Here is a 21,263-nt window from a genome sequence, read left to right as displayed (position 1 = left end):
CTATTTATTAATTACTATATCATATATAAACCATAGTCATAGTGATACCTGTTCTCTAAACCAAGCCTTAGAAAGTTAAATGCAAGTTTAAAGAAAGATGGTCCATAATAAGTTCTCTGAGTTGGTATATAAATTAGTTCTGTCTCAGTCGGGAACCTGTACTTTTAGAACCTGTATTATTATTCTATGAAGACAATGTGATTCTCATCCTCTGCAAATGCCTTTTCTAATACCTCCCTGGCTTTCTCTTCCACACTGATCCCTTCAAAATGGAGAAAACCATTTCCTAGCAAACAGCAGAGTTGTACCAGAACAACATCAGAGGCTTTGATGACAGAGGGCTTCCTTATAAGGATGACTCCACAGGGTAGTTACGCTCTGGTCTTCAAGTTCTGGTGTGTGCGGGTGTGTGAGTTTTCTTCCTGTGGTCATGCGTGCATGGCATATTGCATCAATAGGTTAACTTCGGGGTGGTGGTGGGGGATTGTCTCTAACTAGTTTTCAAAGCTTCAGACTTAATTATAATTCCATTAGCCTTCTGTCTGTGTTAAGCCTCTTGGAGATCAAACAGAGATGGGAAGTCATCTCTGCTTTTCATTATAATAGTCATTATTATATGCACATTTGGATTGCAGCAGTATTACTGTGAAATTCAAAAAGCAGTTGCAGTTGCTACTGCTCAGACTAAATGGTTTCTACCTCAGGAAATATTTTGAAGTTGATGGTAAATTTGGTCCCAATTTGGTCACATTTCTCTTGACTTTGAGAACCCCGGTTGACCAAAGGACACTATGTTGGCATTTGGTAGGGATTCTATAGGAATAGTAGTTGCCAGAGCCAAGAGTTGAGAATATGCTTGGTATGTTCTAGGAACAGCAAGGGGCTGTGTGTCTGGAGAGGAGGTGAGGTCAGAGGAATAAAGGGGTAGCATGTGAATAAAGTGATGAGCAGGGTGACAGATGCACTCTATAGCCTATCATCTGTAGCTCACTGAACTTGGGAATTCAAGTGCTTATTGACTGCATCTAGGTTCATGTGTTCTAGACATCTGGGATTTTTGATAAACTAGTAACTAGATACAGAAAGCCCTCAGTTATTTTCAGTTGCTAATAGGTCAGAGAATCATAGGTCTATGGCATCTCTGCCCCGAATGGGCCAGAACTTCAGTATGAACAGAAACACATCTTCCCAAGATCATCCTGTCGCCTGGGAGAAAATTCTAGTTCCCTCCAAGGAGACATGAACTTTTAGACTAATTCATATCTCTTTGTTCATAGATTTCTTGCTTTAAATAATTCCTGACTTCTTACTTCCAAGGGTGCCTTGGGGTGAGCAGTGTATAGATAAAGTAATGGTGGTGGTGGTGGTGGTGGTGGTGGTGGTGGTAGTGGTGGTGTATGTGTTGTGTGTGTGAATTCTCACCTTGCTTACTTGGAGTTAAGGGCTAAGGGTAATTCATTCTTCTCTCTTGAACACTAAGCATACAAGATCATAGAAGAAATTTATATATTACAAATTTACCAGTTTTTAAATTTTTACTTTGAATTAGGAAAAAAAAATCTGCCCTTTAGCTGTTCTTTGAATGCTTGTTGCCTTTACTAAGAGAGAATGTATGTTCTGAGAGGCTAATCAAGATTTATGTCGTCAAGTTTTAGTACCCCAAATTATTTAGAAATGAAAATTTACTTTGGGTATGTTCATGGTAATTTGCTAGTTTTGCATATTTTTCAGTTTGATTTTATGCATCCAATATCCCATTACACCCCCAAAATGCAGATGAGCCCCACCAAACACATTCCAAGGAGGTATGTTTATGTGCTTCTCATAGAACAAATTAGAAACAGTGTTTCCTTCTGAAAAGTGAAACAATATCTAAGATGCTTACCTATTTTACCATTACATCTATTACTAATATGGGGAATTTTAAATGGAAAGAATCTGTGTAGCAAATTATGAACTGAATTTTTACTATTTATTTGAGCACATCATTTTATTTTAATATAATCTTTAAGGTGACTTTTATGCCCTTGATTTTAAAGAGGTTAAATGTCTAGCCTGTGTACATGGCATGTTAGCTGTATTGGAGAAGAGATTCAAAGGCACATCAGGCTAATTTCAGAACCCACGTTGTTAATGCTTTTTACGTTTCTAGACATCTTGATGAAATACCTCATCTGTCTAAAGAAATTTTTATGTTATCTAAGATTAAGACCAAGATGAAAAATGTTCAACATCACTTACCTGCTTGTTCTGTCTGTTAAAATCTCCAGGCTTCTTAGAGGCAGGAGAACCTTGTTCAGTATTGTATCCCCAGCATCCAGCAGAAGGTTTAGCACTAAATGTTTATTAAATGAATGCCCTCTGGTACTAAGCAATTAATAAAGGTGATTATAACAGAAAGCATCTAATCATTCTACTTACAATGCATTAATAGGCTCAAGAAGTTTTCTAGAGCTTGGTTTTTAAATTACTGAAATTCACCATTTCACAGACCAGTTCAGAGTAACTATGATAGGCTGTCCATCCAGACAGCATCCACAGTCAACATTGTTACTGGTTTTGAATTTGATCATGGTAACTGGCTTGCATTTGACCCACACTAATTTGTTTCATAAATGGGAACTTTGTTGGAATTAAGTATTTTAGCAATGATGCAGCAACTTCAATGTAGTATGTAACTGAATGACAGATAAGGCCGCTCATCTACTTAGGTGTAGTACTTTTGTAAGAAGTTAAAGGAATGAAAATTGGAGACAAAATATTTCAAAGGTGGGGGGAAATTGAAAGAGTGATGTTACATCCAGGCTGTAGTAAGAGTGAGAATGTGGTTTTTACAGTTTTGGCAAAGACTTTCCTAATTGGAAGAGTGTGTGCGTGTATGTTGTGGGAGACACGCACAGTGCACAGAAATAGGGCCAAGACAGTCAGCCAGGTCACATGCTGAAGGCCTTAGGTATCGTGTTCAGGAATTTGAATTCATTTGCACAAGAGACCTGACGGCTTACACATAGGTGAGTGATGTGATTGGGTTTATGTTTTAAGAAGTACCCTTAAGTAGTATTTTGAAACCATGTTCAGAAGGTGGTGGGCAGTGAGAAAGGATGCTAGGTGAGAAGTAATGAGGACATTTGACCTGAAACCATGTGTTTACTACATATTATTCATTTAATGACAGCTCAATAACATCCTTGCCTTAAGGAAAGTAAACTGGGAAAGGAGTCAAAATATTTAAAAATAGGACATCAGTATCGCATGATGGTGAAAGCATGAATTTTCCAGTCAGACTGATTGGGGTTAAAAAAAAAATAAGTCTCAGTTTGGGCCAGGTGCAGTGGTGCACACTTGTAATCCCAGTGGCTCCAGCCATGGGGAGGCTGAGGCAGGAGGATTGCGAACTCAAAGACTGCCTCAGCAAAAGCAAGGCACTAAGCAACTCAGTGAGACCCTGTCTCTAGAGAGAAATACAAAATAGGGTTGGGGATGTGGCTCAATGGTCAAGTGCCCTTGAGTTCAATCCCTGGTACTACTACAACAACAACAAAACAAAACTCAGTTTTGCTATTAGTGCAGGATATAGCTAAGGCAAATTTTGAGAAGCAGCAGAGCAGGGGGTCAGAGGGAGTTCTGAGGCCAGGCCACTCACCAGCTACCTAGTGTGATACCTCTGCATCTTAGTCTGTGAGATGAAGATGGTAGGGCTGCCTACCTGCCATGTCACTAGGTTGGTTAAGTAAGTTGAGAATAGAGTCGAACTCCTAGGAAGTGCTTGCTATCCATTGGCTGCTCTTACTACTTCTGAGCTTCTGCTTCTTTCAGTGTAAAATGAGGATTGCCCTTTTCTTACGGGGTGTCATGACATGGGTCTGTCTAACACACAAAGGATGGTTACTGTCACTGACTGCATGTTAAAAGAAATAGCAGTTATTATTAAGTAATATTACATGTTATATTTTTTAAAAGAAACATATTCTTTGGGACTGACTGTGCAATAGTAAAGGGTATTTTCTCCTCCTTTGAGCCCCACACATAGTGGCTCAGCCTCTGCCCGTGCTGGCAGTACTTGCAGTCCTTAAGTGCTCACTTGATTAATACTCAGTGTGGGGAGGGTTTGTGTCTGGATGCTCCTGTGAGTGGGTGAAGGATGGGAAAAGGGTACTAATCATTTGGTAGATTGATTACATTTTAGGTAAATAAGTCATTTCTCCATATTGATGTGATTGAGATTCTGAGTCCAAGCCAACTCATCTGCTTCCAATCTTCATACACTAGTTTAGTTTACCATCTGTTAATTTGCAACATACACTGATATACTTTTATTCAGTGCCCTGGTATTCTCAGACAATCCTATTGCCCTGTTGCTCACTGATTTCCTACGTCTATATCAGAGCAGTGATTAAGGATGATAGAACCCTAATTGGAAAATGCTGAACTCTTCGGTGGATTTATTAAAGATAAATTAACTTAAAAGTTTGAAACTAGTGTTGTGACCCTGGGCTAGTTGTTTTACTTCTTGAGTCTGCAGTTTCCTCATCTTTGAAATGATACAATTGTAATAAATGTCTCATATAGTTGCCATAAGCAGCAAACCAGCTGTAAAGTTCTGAAGTGTTTGTTTATAAAGTGCTTAGCACTATGCCTGGCATATAGGAAGAGCTCAATAAATATAAACTACTTTTAAAATTGTTACTCTTCCATTCAGAAAGCTATATGAACATTGCCTATGTAGGAAAATGAGAGCATTGTATTGCTAAATTCTTAAAACAGAGGCAATCTTTTCATATTGTTGTGCCATGCTTCCATTATCCTAATAAACTAAAAAGTTTAGATCCTATGTTGGTTTCTAAATGCATGTATCTTTTAAAAGTCATTGAATGGCATATTTAAGATTGGTTCATTTCAATATATATACATTTTACCTAAAATAAAAAGAGCCATAAGTAAATATAAGCTCTAGTTAATGACATGGATGCTGAAATGTTTAGGGGAAATGTTTATCTCTGTAACTGATTTTGAAATATATGAGAAATAAGATTTTTTTGAAGGATAGACATAGCAAATATATAGTAGAATATTAATTGTTGAATCCAGGTGCTAAGTTTATGGTTATTCACTACATAATTATTTTTATGTATGATAAACTTTATAATACAATGTTTAAGGAAATGGGAAGCAAACATTTATTTAGTTTTGATTGTGTATGAAGAGCAATACTAGATTCTAGAAGATAAACACTACTCCTTTAAGGAACTCATAGTCCTGTTGGAAGATATAAGACTTTTGAATACTTGGCAATACTTTTGAAAACTAAAAGGCAATAATCTGGGTAAATTATGAAGGCTAGAATTTTTCATTTTGTGGCTCAGAGTTCCTGGGAGACAGGGAACTAGTACCAAAGGTCAGCCAGTTCTCTTATGTAAAAAGCTTGATCCATTGAATGAGAAAATTGACAAACCACACGTGTTAATGATTATTAAAATACAAATTTTTATCTATAGATTCATAGTAGGTTTTTGTCATTCTGCACCTTCTTCATCAACAGAGTAAACATAGGCAATCATTTGAGTTCTGCAATATTTTGGTTTTAGAAAGAGGGCTTCATTCCCAAGCAGGTTAGAAGCCTCTGATGCAAACAAAAGTCCTCTCAGTTCAGAAGAAAGAGCTCTTCAGCTGGCTAGGGTCTGGCCAGGCTTCAAGAAGGAGATGGAATTTGAGCTCAGTGTTGGGGAATGGGTAGAATTTGAATAGGTCAAAAAGGGATGGAATGCATTCTAAATGAGGGAACAATAGGAACAAAGGTAGGATAGTTTGGGAGACTGTGAGGAGACCAGTTTAGCTGGAGAAGGAATTGATAGTAGATAAGGTTGGGAGGATCTGCTCCAGCCAAACAGTGGAGGACCCTGAACACTAGGCTAAGGAATTTGGACTTTGTGGTGGAATAGAGAAGCCAGTAAATGTTTTTGAGGAAGGGACTGATATGATAAAAGGGGTTAAGATTAATCTGGCATCAATTTCAAGGATAGATTTGATTGGGGGAGGGATGGGCTACAGTATGGAGGCTTGTGCAATCGGTACAGAGTTTATGTGGTAGTTTAAGCAGCTAGTGAGACAAGAATGAGAGTCGCTAAAAACAGGAAAGTAGAGTTGCAAAAGACACATCAAAGGTGCACTCAATCTTTACCATTAATTAGCGCTTCTACAGACAATGTCAGCTAGTCTAGCTCTCCACATAAGTCACTGTTCACCGTCACTACTACACTTCCTGTGAATACCAGATTTTGGAATTGATTAACATTCAGTGTTGGTCTTGTATATCCTTAAGTTCAAGTTTAGTCAAAATGTGTTAATTTGATTTTCAGAAGGTCATACAGTTATGCCCTTTTGAAGAGCTTGTATTTTTTCTACCCTCTTCTAATATTAAAAAAAAAAAAAAAAAAGATGACTTTAACATTTAGAGGGATGATAATCTTATGTCAGGCCCTAGAGCCAGTCCAAACATAAAGAGACACCTCATTTTCTAAATGGAAATTAACTAAAAATAAAACATCTAGTTTATGGATTTATATATTTTTCAATGAGGAAATAGTTCAATGGCTACTGATAGTAATTAATTCAATCATGTGTTTTTAAAGCATGGTATCATAAAAAAAATGTAGGCGTTTAGAAATGTGATTTTCCACTCTCCTGTTTTATGGAACAGTTTTATTCTTTCTCTTTCCATATATATGCCTCTAGTGCCATTGTCCCTTTTGGATCATTTGACAAAGATTTTAAAAGCATACCTTTTCATTTCTGCCTTATGGTTTAAGAAAGAGAGTCTTTAAATCTGTGAGTTATATTGTCATTGGATCTAAACCATGACATTAGATGGTTGTGTTTTTCTTTAGTGATCTCAACAGCATAATCATGTGCAGAGTTGCTTTATGAAGGGCTCTTTTGAGGCATATTTGCAGTAATATTCAATATTTGCCTTTGGTTAGTCATGCTTCATGAATTATTATTAAATCTATGATAGTTTATTTCTCTTTTTACTGATTGAGGCAGGGTCTTCTCTAAACATACAAATGAATATTGATTGATATTATTATGCTAATGTGTCGTCTCTAAAAAGCACTTTGTTTTTTTTTTTTTTAAAAAAGTATGTTACATGTGTTCTGTCAATGAGACACTTTGCAAGAACTTGCACATAAGTTCACCCACCGAATGATGATTTGGGAGGAACAAATCTCATATTATGTTTCAGGAGTATTTTTAATTGCCCCTGTAATTGTCTAATGGAATAAAATTTGTTGTAATCAGTTTTTTACACATTTTTTTTAACCTTTAACCATTTCTACAATAAATACTGCATTCCAGTTGCAAGGCAGGCATTGTGCTAAGTTCTAGAGAGATATAATAATGTAAAATGGTGTAACTCCTACCATGAAAAAGATTTATTCATTAAAATGAATAAGACTATAAAAGACAAAATGATCAGATAAAAAGGAGACACAAACACAAACTTAGAAGTTCAAGGGGAAGTCATACCTGAGAAATAGGTCAAGGAAGACTTCATGGAACACATGGAATTTTGGTTGCAATTTCAAGTATATGACTTAGTCATGATGAAAATATATAGATTAATGTCATGGGGTAAAGCACTAGCAAAATGGAAGTGAGGAGGTAACTTTGAACATGTTATTTGGCCAGTTTGGCTTAAATGTCTGTGTAGGAATATGTGGAGTTTTATTTGTGGAATGGGGATTGTCGTATCATAGGAAAGTTAGGACAATTAGATAGGACAGTGTATTTTTAAACACTTTCATATTCTTGTAAATTACTAACTTTTAGGCAAATATAAACTATGTGAGGGGAATGGGAAGTTAACAAAGAGGGGCTTTAATACATGATTAGGGAATAGAAACTTAATTCAGGAGAAAATGGAGAGCCTGCCAAAGACATCAGAACAGGGGTGCCAGGCAAACCTAGGCTGTAAAAAGATAAAAATCTGCCTGAAGTAGGGAAAATGGAAGCTGGAAGGCCAACCTGTGAACTTTTTTTTTTTTTTTTTTTTTAAGAGAAGAGGTAGATGGTAATTGGGATAGTGGCCCTGAAATTACAACAGTTATGAAAGATTAGAGAGGTAGAATTTATAGACTTGATGTGTTTGTCACTTTACCATCACTATAACAAATTCCTAGGATGATCAACTTGAAAAGAGGTCTATTTTAGCTCAAAGTTTTACAGGTCACAGTCCATAGTAATGGTTGGTCCTGTTGCTTTTGAGTCTGTGACAAAAGCAGCACAGTATGGCAAGGAGTGTGTAGCAGAGCCAAATTATTCACCTCACTGCAGGAACAGAAGAAGAAGAAGAAGAAGAAGGGGCAAGGTCCTTTTAAGTGCAGACCCCCAGGACCTGAAAACTGCCCACTAAGCCCCTCCTCCTTAAAGGTTCCAAAACCTACCAGTAGCACCATACCTTCAGGGAATACTTAAGATCCAAATTATAGCACTTGAAAATGGGGATTGAGGAAAGAAGCAGCAGGAGAAATCAGGTTGGAAGGGAGACTTTCCGTCTATGTGACTGAGAACATTAAGTAAAAGAGAGATGACTACTATGGAGGGATAAGATGGCAAATTTATGTTGTGGTAGTTTTTTGACATTGTATAATTGGGACGTAATGATTGGTCCCTGTGTGTAGGGGGAGAGGGGGATGCACACACAGGTAAAGACTTAGAAGTTGTCTGCATGAAGGTCATTTAAATTAAAAAAAAACAAAACCTACAGTAAGGAAGAAATTATTGTGAAAGAAAATTCAGACCGGTATAGAGGAGGTGAAATTATAGAACCATAGAATAAGCAAAAGAAGAAACTCTGGAATAAAGAAATCTATTTGGAGAAAGAGGAAACTATTGCTATATCAATCAATGAGACAACAGGCAAGGAGTAGAGCCCATTCTTCAGAATAATGAAGAAAAATCAAGATTTAGGAATGTTTGTATTGGGCAATTATTAAAATAATAGCTACAAAAGGGATGATACAAAGGAGTAAAGATAGAGGGCACATGCTAAGGATTTGAAAGTAAATTTTCAGGAAATTTGGCTATGAAAAATAAGTGTCATGGATGAGAGAGAACCCAAAATTAGGAAAGTGTTGGAGGTAGCTCTGTGATAGAGCACTTGTCTGCTCTGCTGGAGGCCCTGGATTTGATCCATGGCACCATAAATAAGTCATAATAGGAGAGACCCATCTTTAGAAAAATGGGAAGCAACCTGTTCATATGGAGTTATTGAGAATACCAAGAACCCAAATAATGGAATAGCATCGTAAAGAAGATATGGAAGAGGCAGCAAGAAAATAAAAAAGTGTAGGTATTAAGCCTTGCTAAAGGAAAGGACACTTCCACTGAAATTACTGAGAAAAACTGGGAAATGTTGTGGGAACATGACAGATTTAATTCAGTTTTACAAAATATTTGGTGAGAACATGTGCTAAGAGAGTGGGGAGTGAGGTATGGTTCAGGAGCCTGAGGGAAGTGGAAGAGACTCCAGGGAGACCATTCCCAACAGTTGACAAGAGATGGAAAAGAGGGAATGTCAAGCAACAGAATGATTCAAGGGGGTGAAGAAAGATGGGATTTATGTGCACTCTGTCAGCTTGCTCATTGTGACCCATTCTACCTTGCTTATCCATCCAGAACAGCAGCTGAAGGGCAAACAGTGAAAGATTCCCCATCCTAGGATTAGAGTTTCCAAATAATCTAATTTGATGGTTGAGAAAATGACATTTTCTGGTGGAGCTAGACATCACTGGCTCTGGATTCCAGTCTGAGCAAGTGAGACTAGTGATGCCAGAGCAGAGAATGGAGAGGGCTTTGGAAAGATGGAATATTCTAGTGGACGATAAGAGCCTGTCTGGTGAAAGTAAGCCAACGCAGGAAGTGAAAGGTGGAATGTCTTGGAGGTACTAAAGTTGTAGGCAGTGATACAGCTGAGCCATTTAATAACCAAAATTGGGTGAAGGTAAGTCTCAGAGATGCAGGAGGAATAGCGGGATGTTGAACTGAGATTTTGAAGCTGCTGGCATTACAGTAAGAAGCTAAATTGAGAGGAACATAGAGTTTGCGTCAAGCAAAGAAATTGAAGAAAAGTCACGAGAAGAGCTTGGATACAGGCTGGGGAGGATCTGCTGGTCATGTTGGCCAGTGCCTTTCCTGTGTGTACCTAGACAACTTGCTCAAACCACAGCTGGCTCTCAGTGCAGCAGACAGGGCTACCCCTTGGGGATCAACTTGCTTTAACTGCTCTCTTAATTTATTGTGAGAAATATATCTAATCTAATGGACCTTGTCTCCTCTGATTAGCCTGTCATCTCCTTGGAGATTTATTTACATGACTGTAATAGTCAAAGTACAACCAGAAGTTACTGGATGGACATGGGATCATGGTGGAATGGCTTAATTGGATGGTCTTGATTGTTATGTCATCACACTGTGATGGATAATTCTTCACTTAAATTTATGGTGAAGGAAGACAGGTTCCTCATTTTCAGAGGCCAGCTTACCCTAAAGTGTGATAGAAAGAGATGGCTACATCTTTCCCCGGAATTCTTGATCCCAGCTCTTTTGTATACCATCCTCCTCTTCCTTCAGAAAGAGCATTCACTGGCCTTACTGATGAAGGTAGCAGTTTTCTTAATGTAATCACAATTTAGTCCTGCTTTCCTGAATTATCGCCAGGTTACCTTGATTGGATTTTAGCTATCCTGAGACGTTGCCTTATGATCTTAGAAAAGTCACTTCACTTTAGATTCTTCTCATTTACTTTTCAAAGGATAAGCCTAACTTTAATGTGATGCTTATGACAAATTTTGATCCAATCAGATGTATCTTAAAAATTGCTTTATGGGGTAGGGATATAGCTCCATAATAGAGTGCTTGCCTGGCATGTGTAAGACCCAGGGTGCAATTCCCAATACTGTTAAAAAAAATAGGAAAAGAAAGAAAAAAATAGGAAAACAAAGGAAAAAAAAAACGAAATGCTTTGATTTCTCAAAATTAAATAATTAAAGAGATGATATAATAGTAGAGGGACTGACTATAAAAAGCATGGAATCTGGACCTAGTATAGTGCTAAGTGATTTATAATAATTTATCTTTTATGGTTTTCATTGGTGTATTTATAATTATGATAGTGGAATTCATTGTGACATTCATATATGCAAATAATCTAATTTGATTAACCTCATTCCCTACCTCTCCTTTTCCCTCCCCATAACCTACTTTTTCTATTTTACTACTCTCCCCTCTACTTTTTTAAATTAGTGCATTATAATTATAGATAAAAGTGGGATTCTTTGTGGTATATTTGTACATGCACATAGCAAATGGGTCAATTCTATTTCCAAGTTCTTCCCCTTTCCTTCTTTTCTCACTCCCTCTCAATTCCTTTCCTCTATTCTACTGGTTTCCTTATATTTTCATTTATCTTTATTTAATTCTCTCATGAATATATTGTAATCCATATACAATCCCCACTAACAGGTGAAGAAGCTGAGGAGCACATAAGATTAGTAAGTTATTCCATATTTACACCATTGATGGCCAAGCTAGACTGAAATTCAATTGATAATTCCAAAGCTGGTACTTTCAGCTGTTTATTCAATATTACTACCTGGTATTATTCTCCAGCAGAAAATACAAGGGCATCCAGCCCAAAAGAAGAAGAACACTACTATGACTCTTTGTGTTAATGGTGATAATGAATATAGGTTCAGCTCCTACTTGATTCCAGGTACTTTACATAGATTTTTAGGAATCCTTATTGCATTCTTGTAATGAAGATAAAAGGCTTTTAATTTTGCACACAAGGTAATTAAACTCAAAGAATCAAATGTGTTTTAATAAGTCTTAGAGCATTTAATTGCATTCTCTGACTCTTAACACCAAAGTTTGAAGGCATTGATTGAAAGGTGGAATTCTAGATGGGTGCTACTCTAGAGAGTTTCCCTGCATAACTCAAGCCTGGAGTATGGGGCCAATTAAAGGTGTCTGGGGGACCAGAGAGATTAAAGGGACAAAGAGAAGGAATTTCTGAAGTTTTTAAAGGATGAGTATGAGTAGGTCCTTAAATAGATCAGATGGAAGATTGAAAACTTGAGAAAAAGCAGACATATTTGAATGTGGGCAAGCAAGAACAAAAAAATTCAGTCTCTTTTCTAATAGGCTGATAGTAAATGACAAAAAAGTGTCAGGGAGGTAATACTGGATATTTAGAGGAGCATAGATCACTCACAGATTTTGCTTTTCAAAAAGGTAGCTTAGATGGGATAGCTGTTCCCAGCTGTTACAATATCTTAAATATCTAAAACGTAAAAAACTTCATGATGTGATGTTTTTAAGTTCAAAATCATGGAGAGGTGGTCCATTATGTCATCTGTAGCCTACGGTCAATGTGCTCATACCAGTGGGGATGAAATGGGTAACATTTTGGTTGCTAGATTATTTTTGTCCTTATAATTCTCTAAATAGGTATGTAGTTGGCAATAACAAAGCCAGCATAGTCTCTGTTCTTTCTGACTTTCCCTTGGACACTATTTTACATCCCAATAAATCAGTAGTCTTTTTAGCATCTGGTCCCTGGCAATCAAAGTATTCAATTACAGGACCTGATACAATCATGAATATCCTGGTAGTTACTTTAAGTACATCCTCTTCCCTTCAACAGTGAACCTTTTAAAAAATTGGATTCATTGGGAGTCTTTATTCCTCAGTGTATAGATGGGTATATTTGAACAAAGGCAAAAAGCAATGAACTTGGATCCTAAAAGAAAACCTATCATCTTCCCTTCCTTTCTATTCTTTTTGCCTAGTTTTAATGGATTTCAAGTATAACAATGTGCCTCTTGGGAGTGAAAGTTACATTTGATTAAGCTACTCACACGGAGAAGAGCTGGTGTAGGTTTTAGGGGTACAGGGATTGATGTTATAGGCAAGCTTTTACAAAGCAATTGTATAGTCTAATCAATAGAATTATAGACCGTAGATTTTGCAGACTTAGAAAATAATTTGGAATAGCACTCTACACAGTACAAGAATTCCCTTTTTCTCTTTTCCCGACACTTGGGCATTGAACTTCTGCTTCAGATTTTCCAGCAAGTTTACTACACTACAAGCTCTGAGAATCTTGGAGGGCAGGCAGGGATTGCTGGGGTTTCATTTTCCATTCTACCACAGTGTGTGACACTGTGACTCGGCTGCCTTGCTCTCATAGAGTGGCTCTAACAATGGGAAGTGCCACTTATTATCATTATCCAAGCTTTGTTTGTGGTCCTTGGAGTAAAAACACATTGAAAATTAATATTTATTTTTGTCTCTTCCTCTGTGGCTTTGGGCAATTTCCTACCCTCTCTGGTTTCAATTTTTGCATGCAAAACAAGAAAACAATACCTGACCAGGGAGTTTATGAATGAATTCTGAGATCTACGTATAGAGTTGTCTTGAAGAATTAATGTCTATAAAGACTGACACAGAGTAGGCACTTTACATGACCTGCTTCTATCACACCTTATTCTGATCTTTTGCTAAGCTTGTGGGGTTTGATTCTGAGTTCAGAATCCCAGTGGTTATCTGTAATATAGAACTATTGTTTTTATGTGTACAAAGCATTACATGTGTTCTTTTTTAAATGGGATAAGGTGTGATGTGGACAATTGGGGAGGTCTCTTTGAAACTGCACTAGTCGTGGAATACTGGCGTTCCTAAAGCCCTGGGAGTACAGTGGTTCTGAAGAGCAAGATCATTAGGTTGCTGGTGGCATGGAGAAAGAAGGGAAATACAGGCTTATGTCAGAATTTGTTAACATCAATTAAGACTTCTAACCCAAAACAACTGGCAGAAAAGCAAAAACTTCAGTTACAACTTCAGTTTCACTGTTGTGTGGTCTACATGAAAACAATCAGGCCCAGTGATTTCATTAGTCTCGCTGTTTTTTTTCCCCCAACCTTGTTTAGAACCCATCTAAATAATTAATTTTTTTGAAAGTGACTATCTGATACATCTATTTATAATGCTTATTTGAAAACTACTCATTATGCTTTTGTAAAATACTTGGAGACCTAGGAGTGGAATGAATTTGTGTTCCACTTGGTATTTCTTAGAGCTCGGCCATGTTGAAAGAAGGAAGTGCTACATTTCACTGTCATCTTCTCAGCTTTTAGAATATGTTCACTTTGTGAGCAAAGTCTCCCTGATTATTTTCTTGTTGAAGTTTTCAATTCAGGAAACATATCAGGAATTTTTAGGTTGCCTTTAAAAATTACTGTCCCCTTTCTGAAAAACCTATTAATGGGGAACGAGTAACTTCCACAGAGTAGGGTAGGCAAGTTCCAAAGATGGCCTTTGATCAGAAGTTTCCAGGAAAAACAAATAATCGTAGCTCCTCCTTTGAAAACTAGGGAGGAAAAAGGTAGATGTTCTGAGATGGTCTGGCTCATTTAGTGGAGTACAATAATTCGATTAATCTATCAAGGGAGAGGATTACTTTGGAGACTCTGTAGCATAAATTTCCTGCTTTACCAAAAGGAACTTTATCAAAGATCATTTGTATATAATTAATCCACAATTGTCTCCTATCCTTCATTCTATTTTGAGGTAGAAAACTTCATTTCTTCTTCATAGTGTGTTGTTTCTGGTACTAAGTATATATAAAATTTTGATGAATGGCAGTTTTATATGACTTGGTGATAGTTCTAAATTTAATGGCTTACTGTCTCTGATTCATACTACATAATGTGATAAAGCATGTGTGTGCACCTGTGTGGTATGTATGTACGTACCTTCCCTGAAGTGTCTTGAAATCCTGCTGGTGTTTAGACGGAAAATTATTTCCCCCTGCTTCAATTCATTTTGTTTTATCTTTTTGACTGGCCAAATAATAAAAATTTTTCTATAAATGCCAGGAAATATTCCTATCACATTTGAAAGGTATTATTTATTAATATTATTTAGTAAATATATAAGAGAACAATGAGTTTACTTATAAAGTGTTGCTTTTAAAAGTAACTTGTAATAGGTTGCTTTCTTTTTTTAATTTTTAATTGTAGATGGACACAATACCTTTATTTTATTTACTTATTTTTATGAAGTTCTGAGGAGCAAACCTAGTACCTCATGCATGCTAGGCAAGCACTGTTCCACTGAGCTATAATATCAGCCCCGCAGATTGCTTTCTTAGGGGGAAAAGACATGATTTTTTTTTTTTAGAAGAGATTCTTTTAAGAATATTAACCTGATTTATATTCCAATGGGAAAAGGTGAATTTCTTGCCATTATTTGAATGTTGTACCAAGCCTTTACAAACAACTATTAATTGGATATATGATGTATGTTTATTTTTGTAGTTAAAACAGAGCCAATGAGCAGCAGCGAAATAGCTTCAACAACAGCAGACGGGTCTTTAGACAATTTCTCAGGTTCAGGTAAGGAACATATATTAGATTTTCACACTAATATTCAATATTATTCTAATGTATTTATATAGATGTCTGTGTGTGTATATATATACACACACACACATACATACATACATATAAAATATAGCTTTACTCAGAATCACATATGACCAAATTTGGATATTTTTATTCAGTGTGATGAACTGTTTCTCCATTTAGATCTTGTTTGTATCCTTTCTCCCATCATGTGAATTTGGGCAGGCAGAATCTGACCTTTACTTCTTGAATAGACTTGCCCATCATCCTTTTAAATAATTATCATGTAAATGATATATCTAAGTTAAATAGACTCTGTGAAATAGTATTAAATTCTTAAGTCATATTTTATCTCCTTTCCATTAATGGAATCTATCTAAAGGAAATGGCCAAGTTTTATATCTGTCATGACAAGATTACTGACAAGAAGGTAGTGTAGTGATGAAATAACTGTGAGATACTATTTGCCAAGTTATCCAGCTTACACTATTTCATTTAAAAGTTCTTTATATCAAAGATATTTTTAAAATTTTCAACCCTTCTCATAATGTCTGCTATATTTATAAGACCTCTCAGTCAGAAATGCTGTACTTTCATGAATTTGTGACTGTTTTAATCTAGCTCTCAGGGTTACATATTTAATATACATCACAACTAAAGGGGATTATATATAGAGAGAAAATTAAATGCAAATGTACACTTCAACAATACTAATGATACCAGGTAAGAAACAATAAAGAAATAAGAAAGCATAATATTATATCCATTTGTTCTTTTGGAAAGCATTTTTTGGATTTTGGCTTAAGCCAGACAGTGTGCTCAGACCTATTATGAATGCATAGATGTATGGAAATGGTCTTAGTTCAGGGCATGATGGAGTGAAGAAATGACCAAACCTTCATAGAGCTGTTTGGTAATGTCAGAGGGAAGACTGGGAAGCCCTAAGAACAGGAAGAGACCCAGTGGAGACCAGGCTGGGACGGGCTGGTCAGGGAAGGTGTCCAGAATAGGTGGCTTCGCTCTATTTAAAAAATTGAGTAGGAAGAAAGCACATGTAGAACTAGAGAAGGAGATGTTGGACAGATGGGCCCCTCTATGGGCAGGGACCACAGTACATAGTGCATGCAACTTGGGAAAACTAAGGGTTCAGCATTCTTAGTTTGTATATGAGCAGCAAGGATGTGCTGCAGAGGGAGGCCAGAGTCTGAAGAGGCTTGTATGCCCTCCACAGAGTTTGTTTCATCCGAAGTGCAATGGGAAGCATCACAGGAAGAGATTTCATGCTTATATTCATAATTCAGAGCGATGGTTTGGGGATGTTTAACTGGAGAGGCCAATTAGAGAATTTTTTGTATTAACTTGGGCAAGAAATATTGAAGACAACATAAGTGTTGTCCCTAAGTATGGGAAGGAGGGATTCAGTGTATTTATGAAGTGAGATTCATAGTCATTAGTGATGAACGGACATGGGAGGTGAGTGTGGCTGAGAGAGAGGAGCTAGGAAATAGGAGAAAAATTGACAAAGAAAAATGGTGACCTCAGTTTTGGGCATGTTGAATACGAGATATCATCTACCTGAAGATGTCAAGTGGGATTGGAGCCCAGGAAAGATTTGAAAAGGGAATTTTGAAACTATACTGGAGATAAAAGTTAGCAGGCAATAATAGGGTTCAGAAAGAACCCAGGGAAAACACACATACACACTCATATATGAAAGAGTTGGGTAGAGGATCAAATGGAAACAGAAGTGATTAGGGAAGAAGAGAAAGCATTGAATAGAAGTGAAGGAAGGGAAGAAGGTCAAGGAAGCACTGTCTACATGACAGATTCATATGTAGTTTTTTTAAATGACATGAGAAAAGGTTAACTCTAAAGTAAAAAGCAGGTTACATGAGAATAACATGTATAGGATAACCAGTTAAGTTTCAAAAGAAAGGCATTTATGTGTATAGATGTGTGCCTCTGCATATGGGTACAAAAATTAATGGTGACACTCTCTGGGTGGAAGAATAAAATTTGAATTTCATTCTTTATGATTTTGGGGTTTTTTTCCCAAATATCTTTTGTTTTACAATGCATGTGTGTAACATTTGTATTTTTCAAAAGTAACAATTTTTAAGTACAAGTTAAACATGTGCTACAAAGAGATAATTGATTTTTGAAGGTATATGCAGATAATAGTATTGCATCACTGTTTCTCCTGATTTTGATAATGTGCTATGGTAAAGGAGTTCCTTGTTTAAAGAAATAAAAACTGAAATATTTATGAGGACAGAGACATCATTTGGGTAACTCTCATACGTGCTGACATACGTAGGGAGACATTGGTTGTTCACATGCTCCGAAGGCTCTGCGGGAAATGCAATTTGAAGTTCACTAATGGTAATGTGACTGTATTGTTTACTTTGATAGATGATCTGGAGACATTCCCTTTGCTGTAGGTTATTCTGGTCCCAGGAAATTAAAATTAATCTGGATTCCTGGATTATTATTTAAAATATTAAAGGAGTTTTAGGCCATACACACACACCAAACACTAACACACACACTCACACACACATTTATATATTTATTCATTTCTGGGAAGCTCCCCCAAAATGTGAGATTTACATGCGTATATATTCACATAAACACAGTGTATTGAGTATAAAGCTTATATAATACAATGGTAGAGAATTTGGATGAAGGCAATCTGGGAAGTTTTCATATTATTCTTGTAACTTCTCTACAAGACTCAGATTAGGACAAAGTCAAAACAAATTAGAAGCATCAATGGATGTAGCCTATGGCAGTTTTTGTGGACAGGGGGGCTTTACTTTTCCTTTCCCCAACTCGATCACACATCCCGTTTTACACATCCCATTTCTGTGTGCCCAACCGAGTTCCTAGTGTGTAGCAGGTGGTCATCAAGATTGCTGAGTGGGTGGGTGACTGGGAGAACAAGGTTAGGAAGGAAAAGAGATCTTTCAAGAGCATGGTGGTAAAAGGAGGGGAAGAAAAGTCAGTTTTGGTAGAGAAAGGGATGACATTGAGAAGGTCAGGGAGGCTTTATGCTACAGACACAGAATTTATAGGTAGTCAATGAAGGAAAGTCCCTGATGGGACAGCAATAGCTTCAACCCCAAACGGAGGTGGGTCAGCTTAGGCAAGGAAAAACTCCTCCACTGTGGAAGATGAAGTGGAAGGTAATGCAGAAGAATTTGAAATGGAGGAGAACTCCTGTCTGATTCCTCTGAAAGTCTAGAGTCTGTAATTAATTCTCCATACTTCCCTTCCTTATCCTTCTTACTACTTTTCAAATTATGTTTTAGTATCTGCTTTCCTGCTAAGCTATAGCCCTATGAGAATAAAGATTCTGTATGGGTCTTTTCCAACCTGATCATAGAAAACGCTCAGTAAATGTTTGCTAAGCAAATGAACGAATTGGCCAATGTGCTTATGGCTTGAGACCATGGAATGGAGAAAAAAGGGGTCTGGATGTAGTATGAACTTAATTACTGAAGTAGGAGGCCAGATAGAAGACGACCTAGAAAGACGGAGAAAAGTGTTGGATGTACAACCCAGGGTAATGTTGGGGCTCATCTGGAGATGCAGCCAAATACTAAAGGTCTAGGAGGTGGACCATTCATGCAAGTGGGAAAGAGCTCTCAGGAACCTCAGAGAAAGAGTGTTTCTGCAGGAGAGCAGGAAACCAATGCTTTGAAGAAGCAATGAAGATACATTTTCCAGGGTCTTTATGATACCTAGAATCTGGGATAAAGTGCACCTTCTACTTGGAAAAGATATGCAGGAGAATCAAGGGCTTAGGAAACCAACCTAAAGGGAGGTGTACGGATAGTTTGGGCAAAATCTAGAAAGGGTCTTGTTTTCCACAGATGGATTATCTGTGTTAAGAATCAGGTGGGGAGTTGGGTCAAAGCATAGGAAGCACAGAGATCATGGAGGTGGATGTTCTTGTACAGCCTTTCACATTTTTTCTCCTAGCTTGCTTCCTTCCTTCCTTTTCTCCTAATGAGAAAAAAATACAAAAATCAAGGAATGTTAGGATGGCTGTGAATAGGGCTTTGGATTTATAAAAGAAAGAAATCTCTAAACCTTTAACTCCAAAATGATCTTTATCTCTGCTGTAACCATTCCTACTTCCTTGTCCATGATGGCTTAAAAATTTGTGTGCACCCAAAAATGCCCATCCCAACTGCTCTTGATGTCTTTAGAAATAAGACAGAAAAAGAAGAAATGGAGCCACTCTGATATTGGGGATAGTAACCCCGCCTCTGGCTGTTAAGGAATTATATTATTTCCAAAGCACTAAGGAGGCCTCAAGGGTTCCTGTGCTCCACGGAGTCCCTCAGGTATCCTGGTGTGGGGAGACTGGTTGGTTTTCTAGGCATGTGGCTAACTTAAAAATTATAAGGTGGTTTATCATGTTTTTAAAGCATAATGATCTTTTGCTCATTCTTTACCAACAGAAAGCAATATGGGGAAGATTTAAATTTTAAGAATCACAGGGATTGAAAATAATGTGTGTACTCTAATATCTTTACATGTCACTTTTGCCATTTTCCCGAAGTCTAAATGTGTTGTTAAGTGGATAGAATGCTAGTCAATGAAATTAATTACACAAAGTTGATATCCAGTGGTATTAGAAAAAGGAAAATAGAAACAAGAATACTTCTGGAAGACTGAAAAAAATATGAATGATATATATGCAGTTGTGAGATTTTTAATAGGTCATAAAAAGACACAACTTTGTGGGTCCTAATCATTAAGTCAGCAGTTCTTTGTCAAATACCTACTATATGTGGGAATATAGCAGTGAGATGGTGGACAGGTCCCAGTCTTCATGGAGCTAGCATTCCTACGGGAGAACCAGATAATACATAGGTGAGTGGTGAGTCTTGCGTGCCTAACTCAGCCTCTGAAAAGTACTATGAAAAACATGAAAACTCATCAAAGAATATAGTGAAAGGGTGGATGGAGAACTCTTAGAGAGGAGGTCTCCAAGGAGGAGGCATCAGAACAGAGATTTTGGTGAAGTGAGGGAGGTAGTAGGGAGTTGAAGGTAAGGTGGGTTGTGGCAGATCTGATTCATGTTGTGAAGGAGATCACTGTTTGTTACATGGAAAAGGCATTGTGGGATGAAGGATGGAAAAGTCCAGGTGGAAACAGGGAGACGGGTATTTCCCTAGCCCGGAAAATGATGTCTGTGTTAGCTCATGTTAGCTGTATTAGCTTCTAGAAGAGCCACTAGAGGCAGGATTAAATGTTCCAGGATTTTGTTAGGAGAAAGAAGTAGAGGAGAAAGGGAAGAAAGACAGGTTAGGTTAATTGGCAGTCTCATGATGTATGAGCAAGGCCATCAGTAGAGTAACAGGTCTTCCAGGAACAGGCCTGCCTTCCTATCCCCAGCATTGTTATTGGCCAGGAGAAGCCCTTCCCCGTGTGGCCTCCCTGAATTTATATGGATGGATTTCAGAGCTCAGTGGCTGGGCGTTTGGTCAGTTATACACCCTACAACAGGAGACATGAGAGGTGCATTTTCTAGTTGCCATAGTGTTTGCCACCGTGTTGGAGATTAGAATGGGTGGTAGATGAATCAAAGTAAGAAGTTGTCAGATTCAAGGTATTTTTTGGAGAGAGAGCCAACAGGACTTAATGATGAAGGAGGATGTGAGTGTGAGGGAAAGAGAAGGATGAAGACCTATTTCTAGACTTTTTTTCTTTTTTTGGTACTGGGTATTAAACTTGGGGCACTCAACCACTGAGCCACATCCCCAGCCCTATTTTGTATTTTATTTA

General features: G+C 37.4%; 1 protein-coding gene across 2 annotated transcripts in view; it reads left to right on the top strand.

Moving 5' to 3' along the window:
- Eya1 (EYA transcriptional coactivator and phosphatase 1) overlaps positions 1-21,263 on the top strand; it is a 140,169-nt gene that overhangs the window by 5,128 nt on the left and 113,778 nt on the right. For both annotated transcript variants that reach the window (XM_076835421.1, XM_076835419.1), the window contains exon 2: positions 15,378-15,455. In XM_076835421.1, the coding sequence (XP_076691536.1) occupies positions 15,378-15,455 (78 nt within the window). The remainder of the gene's footprint in view (positions 1-15,377; positions 15,456-21,263) is intronic.

Source organism: Callospermophilus lateralis, chromosome 16 (genome assembly GCF_048772815.1).
Source record: "Callospermophilus lateralis isolate mCalLat2 chromosome 16, mCalLat2.hap1, whole genome shotgun sequence".
In the NCBI taxonomy this organism is placed as follows: Eukaryota; Metazoa; Chordata; class Mammalia; order Rodentia; family Sciuridae; genus Callospermophilus; species Callospermophilus lateralis.
Note: the sequence above shows the minus strand (reverse complement) of the source record. Positions and strands in the feature narration are given on the sequence as shown.